Source organism: Aulonocara sp. 'chitande type north' Nkhata Bay, linkage group LG19 (assembly GCF_057382095.1).
Source record: "Aulonocara sp. 'chitande type north' Nkhata Bay isolate Kocher_YH1m ecotype deep benthic linkage group LG19, A_spYH_male_GT1.1, whole genome shotgun sequence".
NCBI classification, from domain to species: domain Eukaryota; kingdom Metazoa; phylum Chordata; class Actinopteri; order Cichliformes; family Cichlidae; genus Aulonocara; species Aulonocara sp. 'chitande type north' Nkhata Bay.
The window spans coordinates 21,547,435-21,566,095 of record NC_141362.1 but is presented as its reverse complement, the minus strand read 5'-3'; the positions used below and the strand labels follow the sequence as shown (position 1 = coordinate 21,566,095).

General features: G+C 38.3%; 1 protein-coding gene across 3 annotated transcripts in view; it reads right to left on the bottom strand.

Annotated features, from left to right (window-relative positions):
• Positions 1 to 18,441, bottom strand: part of pld1a (phospholipase D1a) — a 33,885-nt gene extending 15,444 nt beyond the window's left edge. Inside the window, exons 1-8 of one of the 3 annotated variants that reach the window (XM_086274483.1) lie at positions 18,379 to 18,441; positions 4,969 to 5,184; positions 2,778 to 2,947; positions 2,448 to 2,590; positions 1,717 to 1,828; positions 1,412 to 1,477; positions 878 to 936; positions 612 to 704 (exon numbers count right to left, since the gene is read on the bottom strand). In XM_086274483.1, the coding sequence (XP_086130609.1) occupies positions 612 to 704; positions 878 to 936; positions 1,412 to 1,477; positions 1,717 to 1,828; positions 2,448 to 2,590; positions 2,778 to 2,947; positions 4,969 to 5,152 (827 nt within the window). In that variant the 5' untranslated portion in view covers positions 5,153 to 5,184; positions 18,379 to 18,441. Of the gene's footprint in view, positions 1 to 611; positions 705 to 877; positions 937 to 1,411; positions 1,478 to 1,716; positions 1,829 to 2,447; positions 2,591 to 2,777; positions 2,948 to 4,968; positions 5,185 to 15,449; positions 15,614 to 17,415; positions 17,433 to 18,378 lie in introns of those variants that run through there. The other 2 variants (XM_086274484.1, XM_086274482.1) reach the window with 2 other exon arrangements.
• Between the last annotated feature and the right edge of the window lie 220 nt (positions 18,442 to 18,661).

Here is an 18,661-nt window from a genome sequence, read left to right as displayed (position 1 = left end):
GATGTAGGTGGACGGGCTGAGCGTTTCAAACGTGTGGGATTATTTTTTGTGTTGTGTTTAAAGAAATAATAACAACATAAACTGATCACATCATAATTTGGATGATGTAAAGTGGAAGAGAAAGACAAAGTCAGATGTGAGTGAATACCACTGCCGTCAGACTGAGACTTTCTTATAAATATAGAAAAAATGAAAAATGTTGCATGACAGCAAAAATGACCGCCTATTAAGATGTCACAATTATTATGTTTGTAAATGTGTAATGCACAGTTGTGTAATAGATGTTCACTATTCTTTGACACCCACACTCTGACAGCTCCCTGCCAGAAATTTGAGAATGAATGTTCAAGAAATCCTCCTTCTTGTGTTTACCATAAGACATTCAGGAGTTGATCAACAGCCTGAGCAACTCCTACATGTCACCATGTTTCTCGCCTTCCAAAATAAACTGCACAGTATATTTAAACTGCTGGCTTAGACAGCTTAATTACAAGAAAAAAAACAACTAGTTAACACGGCAGCTAAAGCAGTGGGATTGACTAGAAGATGCACAGAGAGAAATAAATTGGACAGACAGAGATAGCTGGAGAAAAACTGCAACATTCACACACCGTTTGGACCAGCGATAGCAGGCCTGGCTCTGACCACAGCAGTTCATTCCAGGGATACGATGTCCGCCTGAGCGTTTATAAATCATCCCTTCCCTGGAGGAGGGAGAATAACTGGTGAATATTTTCCAAAAACTGTATCATGGGGCTTAAGAAGAGTGTAAAAGAAGATTGCAAGTTTAAAATAAATACACCTAAGGAAAGAACAACTTTGACATGGGATATTTGACCCTGATCCCCAGAGATATAGGCACTAAGAAAATGCTCACAGTCCTTTGGGCCCTAAGTCATGAATGAAACTCATCTGGCTGACGTCAATGAACTCCATCTGTGTAAAGAGGGCAAGCACAAACAAGAGACTTCACATAATGATTCTTGTATAGACAGACACACCACTCATTGTGTAATATATCATCATGGGAACTAGAAAGTGTTAGTCCACATACGTAGAGTTAATATGACTCATCTTAAATTGTGTGTTGTCATCTCTCATAATAACTTTAAATGCATAACAGCAAGTTTTCTGCCTAAAATATGTTTTAAGTGTGAAGGAGTTATTTAAGAAGAGGCACAGCATAAAGACAATTTCCCTTCACTTTATAAGAAAAAAGCAAAACAGAACAACTTGAGGCTTTGCCAAATTCCACAATAAAGGTACTGAATTAAAACATGTAGAAAAAGACTAATAATTATTTGCTTTTATTGTACATTATCTATAGTGGCTAATAGAAATGAGGCATAAACACAAGTGGTATAACATTATGTTTAAGTGTGACCCTTTGGAGTGTTTTGTATTTACTCACAGTATGGTGATATTTTCGGTACATGGCCATCCTCAGCAGCTTGTTCAAATAGTCTTCTAGCTGTCTCTGTGGGAACACAAACACTATATTTGGACACTGACAAAGCCCATGCATATAAACACCGAGATGTGCAAAACAATGTGAAACAGTAGTTCAGAGGATAGATTTGCTGGCAAGGAGTTAAGTGCCATGGCAACAAGTGAGTGCCAGGAGAGCTCCCTGCAATAAAGTTGAAATATCACAAGAATCAATTTCATGGCCCTGAAAACAAGGCCAAAGAGGACAAAGACAGCGCTCCAACATACCTTCCTGCTGGAGACCTGCTCATCTCGCACTAGCTCCTCTCCTCCTCCCCTTGGCAGGGAGGGCATCTCTCTCACTTCACTCTTCCTCACCGTCTTTCTCCTCACTGTGTGGCTGAAAAACAGAATGTGGGAAATGTAATACTTTAAAGACAGAATATCCTTGGTCCTTAAAGTATAAGATAGAAGAAAGAACAAAGGTCCAGAGCTTTAAAAACACTGTTTAAGTGGCGGATCAGAAATAAAAAATCTGTATATTTCACAGGTGTGTCAGACTTCAGAGAATGCCAAAGGGAGTAAAAGTGTTCACTGAATTTTAAGCCTATTGTTTACTTCAAAAAAGAATCTATGATTATAATAGACTGCACCAAAAACGTGAATGTGAAAAGTTCATAAATTTCAGTTGCACTGAAGGACAGTATGTCAACACTTAGCATTCAAGCTAAAAAAAAAAAAAAACATCTCCCTGCTGGCAATAAATTTGTTGTTTTTACATCTGTGCTTATGAGAAGAAAAGTGCTGATTATATCATCTACATAAAGTAAATACAATACTCTCTTGATCTATTAAATATACTAGTATGACAATTGTGTCTATGCATTTGGGTAAGTATACTTTTGTCACATCATGGACATATATCTCCCATTTAAGGACAAAAAGCTTAAGGTAAAACAAGCACTTAGGTCCATGTGAGACTGCAAATTTATCTTTTACTGTATAGATTGCATGCCAACCTGCGTGATGGCAGTGGTATCCTCATGAAGGTTTTGTACGTCCTCAGCTCTCTGTGCAGCTCCATGAAATGCTTCTCCTTCCTCTTAACCACCCAGGTAAATTCCCCATGTTTCAGCTCAATCTTAAAAACTGCTGGCAGAGACTACAGAAACATGCACATGCTTAACACCTGTAATCATGGTAATGTCATCAATAACATTAAAAATGTTCAACATTTAATAAAAAAGAAAAACAATCGATACAATAGAAAATGGAAAAATCTGTGGCATAAGTAAACAGCAAGCGCAACAATCAGGACCATATAGTTTATAGAGAGGTGTGTGCAGTACCTTGTTGACACTCCTTTGGTGTGACGCATTGAAGCGGTCCTGTGCAGTGGTGAACCTCTCCACCTCCAGGATTCGGGCAGTAATGGGTACAGTGGGGAGGTACACTTTTGCATTGGCTTCTTTAAAGCCCACTGTGGCATACACTGCTGAAAATGGGATACGACAGTCCCCTGGGACAGAGACGAGGCGGGTGTTTAGTGTGATCTTTCTGCTTGTACATGTAGGAGTTGCTCAGGCTGTAGGAGCGAGTAGGATGCATCAGTGAAAACTCAGCCTTTGTTCAAGACCGTTGTAGTTCGCGAGTTTGCAGTGTTAGGGCAAATGTTACCGTATATTTTCTGGTAAAGTTTGCAAGACTTCAAAAGTGCAACCATCCACCCTCATGTGCTGGCACCGTTAGATAGTGGTTTGGAGCCTCCATGTAGTAAGTTGCTTTTTTGACTAATTGAATTATGTTAATACACTGTGATCCCACTTTGAATTAGTTTGACGGTCATTAAATTAGTAGAGGTCTTGAGAACAGGATCGTTACAGACTTTTTTTTTGCATGTGTATATTTAAGCTCATATTCTGACAAGTTAAGACTAATAACATTTAATAGTGAGGTAACTGACTTGACCACTTGCTTTTGAACTCTGCTACTTTGCTAGGTCTTCCTCCTCTTCAGCTCACTTAAGGGTTATCACAGCTTCTTCTGTCATACCAGTCAGCTCCATATCCTCCTTCACTACAACCATGATTGTTCACTTCAGCAGCTCCATATTCAACATCCATCATCCATTATAGCCACTATCCTTCTACTCCACATCTCAACCCTGCCGCTCTGACTTTCTTCCTTCATGTCACTGTTACACCTGTCTCCTTCTCGTTCACACACGTTTTGCTTGACTGACTTTATTTCTCTTCTCTCCAGAGCATACTTCCACCTCTCCAGGCTCTCTTCCACCTGCTTGCTACAGATCACATTATTGTCTGCAAACATCACCTGCCTGACCTGGCTGTCAACCTTTTCACCCCCCCTGCAAAGAATCAGAATCTGAATAATTTATTAAGGAAATTATGAATAATGTAGGAAGAAATGTCTCAGAACTGTCTCCTTGTGTAATCGCACCTCCACCATCTATCACTCATACCGCACATCTGACCTCGGTGTCCCCATACAGATCCTGCATCACCCTCAAATACTTCTCTTCCTCTCCCGACTCCTACAGTATCTGCTATTTGCCACAGTTCTTCTCTTGGCACCCTATCATATATTTTCTGTGGATCCACAAAGACACAGAGCAACTCCTTTGACCCTTCTCTGTACCTCTCCATCAACTCTCCATATAAAATAAATATTGCATATGTAGTGGTCTCTTTGCATGAACCCATAATCCTCTATTCTTAACCTAGCTTCATCAACTTTATCCCTCTGTAGTTGCCACAGCTCAGCACGGCACCCTTGTTTTTGAAAATCTGTATCAGTACACTTCTTCTCTGTTCTTCAGGCATCCTCTCACTCTGTGGTAAACAATCTGGCTAAAAAGTCCAGTGCCCTCTCTCCTATACCTTTCCATACCTCCATACCTCTTCTCAACACACTCTTCACTCATTAGTGACCTTAATCATCCTAACCTGCTGCACATCCTTTCCAATCTCTTTGACACAGCCAATCGATACAAACATTTGTGCTTCCTTATTTTTCTTAGTACTTCAAATACAAGTAATATCAACCAGCCTCTGCCACCTCTCTCTCTCTCTGTTGTACTGCCAGTATCTGTGTCTACGTTCTTTATCTCCCTGACCCACTTTTTCTTAGCATACTTTGAACTTTTTCCTGTACTTCCTCATTCCACCACCAAGTCTCCTGGTTTTCTGAGGATACAACAAACACCTTCTTTTGAGTTTCCCTCAACACTTTAGCTAGCACTTCATTCGCTTCCTCTACTTGATTTCCAGAGTCATCCTACAGACTACCATTCTATGCTGCCTAGCTACATTCTCATCTAACACCACCTACCCCACATTTGCTGAGTGTCCATCAGACTATCTGAGCCCACAATTAGTAGGTTATGTCAATATTTTCTTCTTGCTTTTGAGATTTCTTTACAAGAAATTATTGTAATACTGTAAATTTTGAGAGCAACAGGTACATAATAAGTAATTACAGTAGGTAAGCACATATATTTCCTCATTTCCATAAACTTACCTATGTTGTTTCCATCATAATCCACATCTTCTCCCTCCCCTATGTCCAGCTCTCGGGTATCCAGGCTTTCCACCAGATCTGCCATCTTAATACCGTCGTGTATGTCTTGAGCCGCTCTGCTGTCAGAATCTACAGAGTTCACCAGGTTGAGGTTACTGGTAGCAGTCTGAGCCTTACTCCTCATGCTTAGCAGTCAGACCCTGGAGCAGGGCACACCTAGAAGAGAGATCAGATGTATGACCATTTCCTGAGAGTATATGTACTCCCACAGAGCAGGACAGTCTTGTGACATTTAATCTTCCAGTGACCTTACTGTGACTTTCCTTTTTATCATGTGAATCAGATAAGAACTGCAAGGAATACAAACCCCAAAACAGACACATATAATGTAAATGTGTATTTCAGCTTGTGCTGAAAATCAACAGAAAGGTAAATAAATGTATTCTTATTTACCAACAGCTAAGCTTTAGAAGAAGCGTAAATCATGTCCAAGCGAACACCAATGTATCTTAGTGTCTTAGCAGCTTTTGAGCACCGCAGGTAGACATTTACTGTTCACTTCTCTCCTGAACTCCTCTAAATAAAATAATGATAATAAATCATTATTTAGACTCACTCTATAAGACCTGTGTCCACTAATTTTCAGTGCAGTTCTTGTGTTATTTGGCATACACCAGCCTCTTCTAAGCCCTTCATACCTAACCCTTTCCAATGAGCTTTCAGTGAACAACTGAGGGGTCAGAGGTTCCTTTTTCTTAAAGACATGATTTTCACATACTCTTAATCTGCTAGAGAATTTTTTTATTGCCTGTCACTTCATTTGTCCTCCACCCGTCCAGTTTCCTAGATATTTTAAGAACACATCACACATGCAGTGTTATATGACTGACATGGCTTATATCTCTTTGGGAATCACATTTTTGCTGCAGAAATACTCTTCTATTCTATATAAAGTGCCAAACGATACAATTAAAAATATATAAATATAAAGAAACACAAAGAAATGAGAGGCAGACTTCTGCACAATACCATATCTATACTTTTACTGTATGTGCAGTCCTACTCACAGCACTATTTAGTCACCTCTAATGACCTTTTTGGAAGAGTCAACATTTGCGATGTTTCTCCATCTGTTTATTATACAACCTGCTGGTCACCTGCTGGTCACTACTCCTGGAGACTATAAAAAAATTTAGTTTTTATATTTTAATGAAACGTGCACAACAAATGACCTAATTTTTCAGCAATACAGTAATAAGATTGTGTATTTTGAATGTTTGTTTTTTTTTCAGGACGGGGTATAGCACTTAAACTACTATTGTTTTTTTCTTTAACCTCCTAAGACCCGAACTCTTCCACAGCATGCATTTAATTTCTCTTTGATATTTGGGCATATTGGGGCCCGATGAATGTTAAAACAAAGAATTACCAGACTTTTTTTTTTACCTTATTTTTGTTTTTAAGAAAAATAAGAGCCACATATGAGGATATTCGTTTAAAAATTTGATAGAACAGTAGCAGTATAGTGATATAAGTGGATATCAGGCCCTTGTAGAGCAAAATTTTGTATTTTGATCTAAATAACCCAAAATGTGATGTCCACATATGTGGACGCCAGGTCCTATTAAGGAAATCACTTGTAAAGTTCTGCCTGAATTAGTTCAATGGGACCAATAAGTTAATGTAGAAAAAAACAAAAAAAAACACCCTTCCACTCCCTAAACTACTCCTTTAAAAGATTCATGCGAAATAAAACATGTGTAGTCATGTTGTGGTTTGTGACTTCAGAGACCTTGTGAGTAGAAATCAACTTTGAATCAGACACAATCATCAAATGAAAAAAAAAAAATCAGCTGATGCCTTTCATTCCATCAAAATCAGAAAATATGCTCATATTTCTAAATTATTGGTCACTTATCATATATTGGTCATATATGATACACTTGCACACTACTCTGCACAGAAAAAAAATATTTAATTCACTGAATGGGCTACAAACAAATATTTTCTAATAAAATGTTTCTGAAATAAAGCAAAACAAAATACACTGAATTATCAAAAGCAGGCAAACCAGATTTTTATGTAAAAATTTGTGGAAATTGATGTTTTTTGTGATAAATATACAAAAGCTCAGAATCTGCTGAAGTCAAAGGCAGTGCAGTTCAAAAACAGGTAGGTTTTGGTAGACTATAAAAATATAGTATAGAATAGTATTAAAGACTAATAATTAGTTTAGACTAATAATTATGTAGATATTGTGCTCAGGTCTCTCTTTTACTTTCAACTTTACCTCAACACAGAGAGTTCTGACACAGTTTTGTGTACCAAACAATTATTGAGACACCAAAACCTGCTAAACCCGTCACAAACATTATTTCTCACTTTTGCTACACTTTGCTTCACTGTAAATCCAATATTTGCTCTTAAGGTATAAAATATCTTCCTTTATATTTCTAGATAGAAACAAAAGTATTTGGTTCTTTTTAAAAAATGATCTTCACTAGAATGTGATACAGTTTGCTCAAGAGCTTTGTAAGGAGGCCTGTTAGTTTCAGACAACAGATGCCCCTGCCATAAAAAAGACAAGAAAATGTGTTGACATTTTGATTTTTTTCATTAAGGGCAGGTAAAAAGTCATCATTAATCTGAAAAACATCCAGACAGAAAACCTGATTTGGTTTTACAGAAACAAAGTTTCGAGAGACAGCAGTTAAACAACAATGACTGAAAAACAATAAAAATAAAAGTTCAAACAGAAGAAAATAGGACAGAATCTGTTTTGCCTATGGCTTTTCATGATTCAGCAGTGTTGGTAACAACACTCAAAACACACACGCCCAGAGAAACAGAATAACGTCAACTGGTTCTTTAGAGCATGTGAGAAAAAATGAAACCACTTCCTGCATTTCATTAAAAAAAAGAAAAGATAGAAACTGTGTATGAGTCTTTTTAATCTCCCACAATTAACTGCAGTTTAGCATTAGACTGACAACTATGTGGTCAAGTTTGAAAGAGGAAATGATCTTCTGACTTTCTTCTGACTAGCACCAAATTCTTCCAGAGCAAAAACTACTTAAAATGCCACTAGCACGTACGCTAAGAGATAAAGAGATGACAGTAAACATTCCCACTCTAGAGAACAAGATCCAACATGCTCGAAGCATCAAAAGAGTCACCAACTGCCTCAAGTGACTGTTTGTCTGCTTGGCTTCTGTTGTCCTTGTGAACTTTTATTCGCTCCATTTATTCATAAAAGTGAATGAATGAGTTTTGATTAGTTTCCTATTTAAAATAAAGCTATTCCTATTAAAAATAATTTCTTTGATATTTGGGCTTGATTTGGTTCAGTTTGGTTACTATTATAGCTACTTAAATTTTCATTGACTGTCACATTGTCACGTCTGCTGTGACAGATGTGTGGAGTGGAGAGAGAGTGTGGACCCAAATGCTGACGCAGAAAGTGATGGACTTAAAGTGAGCCTTTATTACAGCCAAGCAAAATACAAACAAAAGCAAAGGAGAGAATGACTAAGCTAAAAAAAACTACAAACAAGTATAAAGAAACTAAAGACCTGAGAACCTGGGGCTTGGAGAAGTGGAACATGGAGAACTGCGGTGAATGACACACAGACGATCCAGCAACAAAAAGAGGAAGATAAAGGGCTTAAATACACAGAGAGATAATGAAGGAATGAGACACAGGAGGAGAGCACAGCTGGGAGTAATCCCATATGAGGCCGGGAGAAGGCAAAACTGAAAACACATAGGACGCAAGATTGTCAAAGTCAAACAGGAAACATGAGACATTCACAAAGACACAGACTTGACACTGAGGCCTGGAGATACGAATGACTGGAGAGACACAGGAGATGCACAAACATAGATGACATTAAACGTGGAACACGGGAAGGCTTCGTAACAGAAACCTAAAGACTAGAAACTAAGGATATAACACACACAGAGAACAATAAGAAGAACCAAACCCATGAATAACACTAACTCAAAGAATACAGACTAATCAAAAAACACAGCACTGAATCACAGACCCAGTATCTTGACACACATTGCCCCAATATTCATTTGAACTCACATTACTACGCAAAGCATGTTAACTGAGTCAGCACTGGCTATAAAAAGCTCACTTTGCATGGCTTCATTCTGCACAAAGCAACAGTGTGGAATGAGAAATAGCCCACCGACATGAATGGTTTTACATCTACAAAGCATCGACTATAGATAAGTGTATAGTGTAAACTGTGCCCACTGTTTCACGATTATTATAAACACAATAAAATTCCTTGTTAAAAAGTAATTGCTCCCTGTGTTAAATCATGAATTAACCACATTTTTTGGAAAGCTAGGTTCAGTTTCACTAACCACATCCAGCTATAGTTACTGTCAGTCCTGTTGAATTAAGAAATTACTTATATACAACTTGTCTGACCAAATGTAGTATGCTAAAAGATCAACACCAACAAATGGACAAAACTATGAACAATAATGAACCTTCCCAGGAAAGGCTGGCCAACCAAAATTATTCCAAGAGTGCATCAATGACTCATCTTGTATGTCACGAATTGCCATAATTGACTAACCACGAATTCTGCTCTCTATCAGAAAATCCTGAAGGAGAATGTCCGGCCGTCGGTTCATGCCCCGAAGCTATAGCATACTTGGGTTATACTGCAGAATAATAGTCCTAAATACACCAGGAAGGAGAAAGAAAATAAAGGTTTTGGAATGGCCTAGTCAAAAACCAGACTTAAATCTGATTACACAGCACATTCACACTCATAAACCAGCGGGGATAAATTAAAGCATTTCTGTCAAGAAGAGAGGCCAAAATTCCTCAACTGTGAGGTGGAGGAGTCATTGCCAGTCACAAAAATTTATGACCGTACTTCTTGCTACCAGGAATAGCACAACCAGCTATTCAATTTGAGAGACAAACTACATTTACTGGGTTATCTTTGTTTAACATTAAAATTTGTTTCATCACAAAACTTTAAGTGTGGGAAATGTACAAAACAAATGAATCAGGAAGGGGCAAATACCTTTTTCACAGCACTGTATATCTGTTAGAAAGTAGTACTTTTTTATGATTAAATATTTTATGCTGCCTATAGCTGTATTTCCTGCTCTGAGAATGTCCATGACCTCCCAAAAACCTTGACCCACAGAGAGGTTAACAAGAATGTCAAAAAGTGTGTGTGTAGACTGAGATGTAAAAAGCACAGTCTGTGTTATCTGTGTCTACAATATGCAACCTGAGAGTTATCTCTCTACTCCATTGTAATAAAAAAATGCCAACTTCCTGCTTCCTGTCCTGTTGTCATGGTGATAGCTTGAGCAGCTAGAGCTGCTTATATATAAATATCAACAGAAGTGCACCCGCCTCTCCCATCGTGTGCTAGCATCCCTCTTAAATGTCAATTAGTAGGAGTGTGTCAGAGAGTCAGAAAAAAAAGAGGAATTACAAGTAAAGTTGCCGCTCATCAATCTTTTCAATGAGACACATGGGAAATTTGATCTCTCACCATGTGACACAAAGTCATTAAATACATATCGCTTTACTTGCCATGCAGGAATCAGCTGTCTTGCATTCTAAAAAGGGCTAAATCCATTACTGGGGATGTGAAATTTAAAGTAATTTTTAACTAAAGATTTTGTGATATACGTGTATATCCCACATAGCAAAATTGGTATGGCCTGGATCTGTCAGAAGTGCCAACTTCATGCCAGATCCGGGCCAGACTTGTTTTCAATTAGCCTGGGCCACAAAAACCAAACCACAATCGGGCCAGATGTGGCATGCCATCACATAAACAGTGCCATCATTGCGAGACCTGGCCATATCTGGATGACATACCACTTACCATGACACCAGTCAGAACAGCAGTGCCGGCTTGACATCAGATCCAGGCCAGACCCGTCTGCTATGTGGGATTGTCAGCTACAGCTTGCTTGGTCTGTAATACTTTGTTCGTCAGATAAAGTTCTCCAATGAAGAATTTTTCTCACCTTCTGGAAAAGGGCTGCAGAGCATCTGAACCAACATATAGCAAAATTCTTCCCAATTGTGTGAAATAAATAATTGGACATTTTTGGGGGAAAATACACTTGTTATTAGAGATATGATGCCACACTCGAGTCAGTCGTAATGATCCGCAGAGGTGTTACATGCATGACAGTTTGCCTTTTTATAAGTGCCTCTATCCAACACTACCAACGCCGCCACGTCTAATGACCAATTTCAAGCTGAGACTTGGAGAGGTTACTACTCTAGCTAAAAGGCAGCCAAGACAACGCATGGTTCTGATAATCCAAGCTAAATGGCCAGCGGCAAAAGATTCCTGTTCAATAAGTACCGTAATAGTTAGATTAATAATTTATTAAAATTAATAAATCGATAAGCTACAAACTGAAAGAGTGTTATGAGAAAGTGGTACTAATAGTTAACTATTTAATCCATTATCAATACTGTACTATTGATTCATTCACAGAGCAACAATGGTTCATTTTTCTCTACTGTGTGCACACGTTGCATTTACAATCCCTAATTTGGCCCCATAAAGTTTGCTCAAATATACAAACCTATGACTTACTTCTCTCTGTGGTTTTATAACAAGCAAAAATGAGATATTTATGAGCGTCTTTGCACCAGAGCCTCTAGCAGCCCTGTTCCTGTAACAGTGCAACGACCCACGAGAGACACATGGGAAAGAAGACAAGGTCACAGCGGACGTGTATCTGCAACCAGAAAAAATATATATATATATCTGCATCCCATATCAGTTCTGTGGCTGCTGGTGTCCCAAATCAAGTTCAGCCAAGAAGTATATATTTTGTATATTTTGCAGCTAAAAGTTTGGCTCACTCCTAATATTTTGCAGAAAGACAAATCAACATAGATACTTGCCTTTTACATATAACTACAAATAAGATACTTTCGAGCAAATCGTGTTGAGTGCCCTTTTCAGATTACAGTTTTGAGGTCTATACAGTGCATAAGTTCTTATAAAAGAAACAGAAAGCAGCGAGACCTTATTTTCTAAGGTGTCTCACATCTGGAAACATGATTCTAATTTACACAGCAACGTGCTGTTTTGGGTGGGAGCTCACACTGCAGTGGTTACTTCTGGGAAATGGGTTGTGTTCTCGGCATGAAGCTTAAACCAAAACCTAAATATTTTGAACAGAGCCGTCTGTTCAAATATGCTAAAAAGAAAATATTCTGCTGCTTCAGGGCATCCTGTTGGCAAAAGGGACTTAGATATGCAACACAAACATTTTTTAAACCATCAAAGGAGATTTCATGCACCAGTTCTAAAATCTTGTGTTTTCACTTCTCCATTGTATCTCTAAGTCATCACCTTTTAAGGTGTCTAACAGCTTTGAAGAAGCAAAAAGATGCTTTAATAATAGCTCATTAAACTTTAAATCTTCAACAGCGAACGGTACTTGCATTAGTGACTCTTAACTGCACTTTTGTTTACATTATAGGTCAAGCAAAGACAATATAAAGCCATTACACTGTGTTTTCAGGGCAGCCACATACACAGTTCATACCAGAAACTGCTAAACACATCAAAAGACAAAAATACAGCGCCCCACTTCTCTCTGATACATTCACTAATTACGCTCAGTGCAATCGATGCATCCTGTCTTTTTGCACAAAAAACAAAAATGTCATGCAAAAACACGTTCATCTAATGTCTACCAAATTATAAAAGAAGATTAATATCATCATGATATAATTTTTTGCACATTTTTGTTGTATTTATGAAGATTTCTGAGCAACATGGAATTAAAAATGAATAAAAGTTGCTATTCAACCTTTTGTTTAGACAGATTTCCCGTTTATGGTCTGTGCCATTGCATTGTGGTAGAAAACAGATTATTGTTTTGTAGATTACGATAAAGAAATAAAGTAATCAGTATAAAAACATCAGTATATTATCTATCCCTCAAACAGATTGGAGATTGTGGGAAATCACCTTCTCAGGCAGACTAAGATATGACATATGACACACGCTGATTATATGTTTTTGACACAATAACAAACTCTATGACTACGATCATCACTGCTTATTTACAATTTTACTGTAAAAACTTTTCTTAATCACCTCTAAAACGGACTCTGATGTCTGCATATATGTGTTGATAAAAAAAATCATTTTCAGAGCTGCTTCTTGAATCCAGAAGCACTACTTAAAAATGCATTTCTACCAGTTGACCTCAGCATATTTGTCCACCTTACATTGGCATCCAGTACTCCTACTTTTCTCCCTCTATAATAAATCCGCTTGCAATACATGTTTTAAAGTGTCAAATCATTGAAAGGAACACTGGAGGCGGACTGAACATGTCAACCTCAGCAGAGGTGCTGTCACGGATTATCCATTAAGTGTGAGGAAAAATAGGTAGTTTGTGAAATGTACCATCTATCCTAGATTCCTGTGCGATAGCCAGTCTGACATTTATGAAGTGCTGTGGCAAACACAGTGATTGACTGAAACTTTTTTAAATATACAATGCATGTAAACGGCATTTTTGCATTAGAGACTACAAGTCACACGCCATGGTACGTATATAGCAGCGCAACAAAGGTAACATAAATGTAGCTTGGCATTTATAGACTGAACAGTGCCAAGCTCCTCGTGGCACAGATGGTACAAAGATAGAGAGAAGAAGGGAGGGAGGGAAGCAATGAGAGAGGTCTGTGACACCTCTTTTTCTCTGCCCACACTAAAGCTGCCTATTATCTAATCCTTAACACCATGGATAGGGGGATTGGGATGGTCAGAGCGGCAGAGAAAGCAAGACATACAGTAGATGCCAGAAAAAGAGAGCGAGCAATCGTCATCATTGCCAGAGTGTCGTTCGGCTGATGGTAACACAAGGCATCATTGTACTGAGGGAGTGAGAGAACTGCTCCCTCTCTCTGTTTCAGCCAAGCCTGATTCGGCTCGACCAGTGTGGCCAAGTCCGAGGCTGGAAACTACTAAAGTTTAACTTGCGCCAGACCACTGAAGTGACTCATGATTACAGTGGTAGGAAAAAAGTATAGAGGATCTCTAAGTTCTTGAATTGAAGGGTTGGTGCATGCAAAATATAATTTAGTGCTTTAGAAAGGAAGCACTATGTTCAAAAATAGACACAATATGAATGCAAACATCTTAGGTGCAGATGTGTTGTACTGTATGATGTAGTATGAGTGTCAAATGGCCCAGTGAACGCGGGGAAATGTACATCGTGGAGAACAGCAGCAACAGGTTGGTCTCCTGGTTCATTTCAAATACATTGAAATAGCTCGTCTACAGACTTGCTCTTGAAAAGTCAATGAAAACTGTGAGAATTTGGAAAAGAATATATATATATATATATATATATATAATGCTTTAATTATAGAGATATATTTTAAATCGTAGTTGGAAAGCCCAAAATAATATTTGATGGTGGCACATTGTCTGGTATTACACAAGCCAGAAGTTCACATCTGGATTTAATTTGTAGTACTAAATCTGAGAACCTTGCTAACAACACTGATCCCCCCTGTCTCTTCTAAGCAGCAAACTGCAATGATGCAAAACTTATTATGCTACTTTTTTACTTTAAAAGAATGGTGGGTGGTTATAGCAAAGATCGTACCCAAGAAATCGTCAGCTCAGTATTTTTCTTACTGTCCAACAAATATTTAATAACAAATACATCACACAGCAAGCACAGCAAGAAAACACATAGACTTAGGTCGATAAACTTAAACGCATGCATTTAAAGCCTCAGGCAGGAATAACAGTAATAAAGTTTACTGTTTAATAATGCTGGCACCACAACAAAAAGTATTGAGGTCATTGAATGCCAGAGGTCAGTATCCAGTATATCTGTTGCAAAGACAACAGAAGAACTGCAGAGGGGAGGGGGCTGGTTTTCTATGGGCGAACAGCAGGAAAAAAAAATATCTGCAGTCTTCCCATGACATTCCAGCTGCAGCAACCAGTTTTCCCACAAGGCATGAGAAAGGGGACATCAGGCCAACACACAAACAGACATGCACACACGCACACCTGTGAAGTCTTATGCAACAGGTAAAACATTATTTGTCACAGCATTACACTGGTACAAAGTAACCAACAAAAAGATCAGGAGATTCATCTTCACACCTCACTATAGCAGCCACTCTTTACATTTTACACTTTACTTGTGACTAAATCTTAGTACAGCATATATCATTTTGTGACAAGGAACAGAAACAGTGATGCACATTAACCACGTATTTCCTCTGCTGCAGCTCAAAAAGAACTAATCCAACTTGTTCAGCAGTACTCCAGTATAATCCACTGTACATTTCTTGTCCATGATTCCAGTGATAACCCAAAGCCAAAGAGTGTCACAGACACATATCTCCCAAAGCCCCTGGACGCAAATAGAACAGAGCAGACACAAAAACAAACAGAGAGTCAGAGGGACACATTACCAACCTGCTCTTTCTGTGGACGTGCAGTCCACATGTTGCTTAGTCTGATCCACCTGGCTTTACTCAATGTTGGGCAAAACTAAAGCAACTAAGACGCCTAAGCAGACAAAGAATTGCACAGCAGCAGCAGCGGCGACAGCAGACAGCTCCTTCTAGTCTGCACTTCTGTAAGTGTGGCTGGGAAAAAAAACTAACAGTGAACTCTCTCCAACTCCTCAGGAAGGGAGGGGTCACACAAACTCTAGGCCAATCACAAAAAGAGACTCTTCCCATAGCCTTTTCTCATTGGATAAAAAATAGTGCTGGACTTGTGCTGAAGTAGGAGGAGTACACTTGGGAAATTCTTTGACACTGACTCTGCCTATTATCTCATCACTTCTCACTTTTACTCATTCTCTGTTATTTGTTTATTTTTCTTGCTTTCCATTATTTATAGCTCATCTCTCTGTGTATCATTGCACATGTCACTTGGGTGTTATACTAAATATTTAAAAATAAGAAGAAAAAAAAAGAAAAATAGTTAGGCATTTGATTTGGCTGTGTCTTCACTTAAACTTGGTGTATAAATACAACTTATACTCCGTATGTTTTGCCTTCAAACTAAAAGGAAAGCGATCTCTTCTTCCATCTAGTGGAATAATTGATGTACTGCACCTCTGTGCAGGCCGAGTAAAGCCAGTAGTTCTCGAGAGTGTATATTATGGGTTTGATAGGGACTTTAACCTGAAATCGACCACACCCTGGAAACACTTTCTCAGTTAACATTGCAGATAAAAATGTAACCACAAACCTTTACCACATTTACCACGTGCACTTGACACATGAAGGATGCAGAGGTGGGACCAAGTCATTGTTTTGCAAGTCTCAAGTAAGTCTCAAGTCTTTATCCTCAAGTCTCAAGTCAAGTCTCAAGTAATGTCAGGCAAGTCAGAGTCGAGTCTCAAGTCACTGGTGTAAAAGTCCGAGTCAAGTCACAAGTCTGAAACTTTGAATTTCAAGTCCTTTCGAGTCTTTAAAAAAAAAACGAAAAAAAGCATGTTGCAGTTATGCTAAATGTAAATATTAGACCATGTAATTTTTTAATCTGTGTTTTTCTCAACACATGACAAAATAGTGAACTTAGAAAATATACACAAATTGTGAAATTGCACCTCTTTAAAATGCAGCTCAATTAAACCTAGCTCCAAGAATAATTTTCACCGACAGTTCTGAGATAAGCTGCATGTTATTCTTGGATGCGGTTGTAAGACCGGCTTTGAAATCGCATGACAAAAATATCATACATAAATAAATGATATATTTTTTTAAAATATCATTTTAAAAAAAACTGCATCACCAACGTAGCCTTGAAAACATTTGCTAGTTAGATGAAGTCAGCTATCTCATCGTAGCATATTTATATGCATATTTATAATCATACGGTTCTTGGAGTGAGTGCATACACTCATGAAGTTTAGTAACTTCAGGTCACTGCAACAAGCCCAGGTACAGTTTACCGACGGATGGGTGCAGGACCTTGAAATGCACCGTGTAGAACGAAAGACCATCGTACGTATCATAAGTTTACCAGTCTCACAAATTGTTGTCATAAATACACATTCCTTAACCGTTTATTAATAGGACCTTTGAGCTCAACGGTAATTAATTAGTAGTGGAAATAATTTCTGGTACCCATCACAGAAATGTAGCAGTGACAATAATACTGTATGCTGTAATCGTACTGGGCAATTAGTGATACAAAAAACCTGTTTTATCCTGTGAATAAAAGTATGTGTTTTTGTCAATGTACCATAATAACAGAAGCGAAACGCAATATTGTGTCAGGACAATTCACTATTTATGCACAATAAACACAGGAGCATAGCGCGACCATTTCTGTTCAGCGCCAGACTTGCTTGTAACCTATATCACCAATTATGTTAACTACAACAGCAGACTGACCTTTGTGTAAATGCTTGGAGCAGACTAACCTGTGAGCTGGAGTGTTCTGGGACGTTATATTTGATCTTTGAATGGCTGCAATCCAGGCCACCCGTCGCGTCTTTGTTACTTTGGAAACATGGCTCAAACAATTTCTCTTCAACGATGTAATCCAATAACAACCAATCTCTTTACCCGTCGGCTTCCCGTGGCTGTCATGCGACCGGCTATTGCAGTTAATAATACAACAGCTTCTTGACATTTTTGTGTTTCTTTTTATTGCTGTGTGACTGATTTTAATTGAAAGCCTGCGTGGCTAGTACCTCTTGCCACGAGTTCCCAGAATCCTTTGCGGTTCTACCCGTGAATGACGTCACATTTTCAATCTCTATATAATATGCATGTTAAATTTTGTATTTGGGGTAAAATATCAAGTCTTTTCAAGTAAACCGGTTCAAGTCCAATTCAAGTCCCAAGTCATTGGTGTAAAAGTCCAAGTCAAGTCACAAGTCTTAGAACATTTTTTCAAGTCAAGTCTAAAGTCATAAAATTAATGACTCGAGTCTGACTCGAGTCCAAGTCATGTGACTCGAGTCCACACCTCTGGAAGGATGCTAAATGTGCTTCATTTTCAAATAAAAATAGATGAGAACTGTCTTTTTCTAAATAAATAACACACATTTTCAACTCTACTAAAAAGAAACGCATCTGAGAAATTAAATCGATCCCGACACTAAAATAAAAACATGACATAACAGGTAATACAACCAGTTTTGCTGTTAACTCGTGTTGTCTTAGAAACAATCCAATTTTGTCCATGTAAATAGTGAGTCAGTCTGTTATTTGGCATTACTTCAGTTGTTATGGGCACACCAAACCACGACGTTTGACTGTGCAGTACAAATGTCTAAAGTTGTGCTTTAGACCATTGTACAAATACGCACTTGCATGTGTAAACACACGCATCCAATGGTCTGTACACACATCTATATCAAATGATGACAGATACATACCGGAAACCTTCAAAGCACGGCTGTCCCGAAAGCTAACGACAGCAAGATCAGTCTTTCTCAAGTCATTTCTAACTAACCGGCTTCATCTCCTCGCTTAAACACACACACATCATAATTCAGTGGTCATAAACGGTGTCAGCTGGTAAGCACTGAGCAAAGGGCAGAGAGATAACACCAATTGAAACATGAGAATCTCATCCGTGCAGGAAAAACAGAACTATGCTGCCAGTCAAAGGTGTGATTTTTGCTATTTTATTTTTGTTTTTGCTTAAGACAAAAGGAA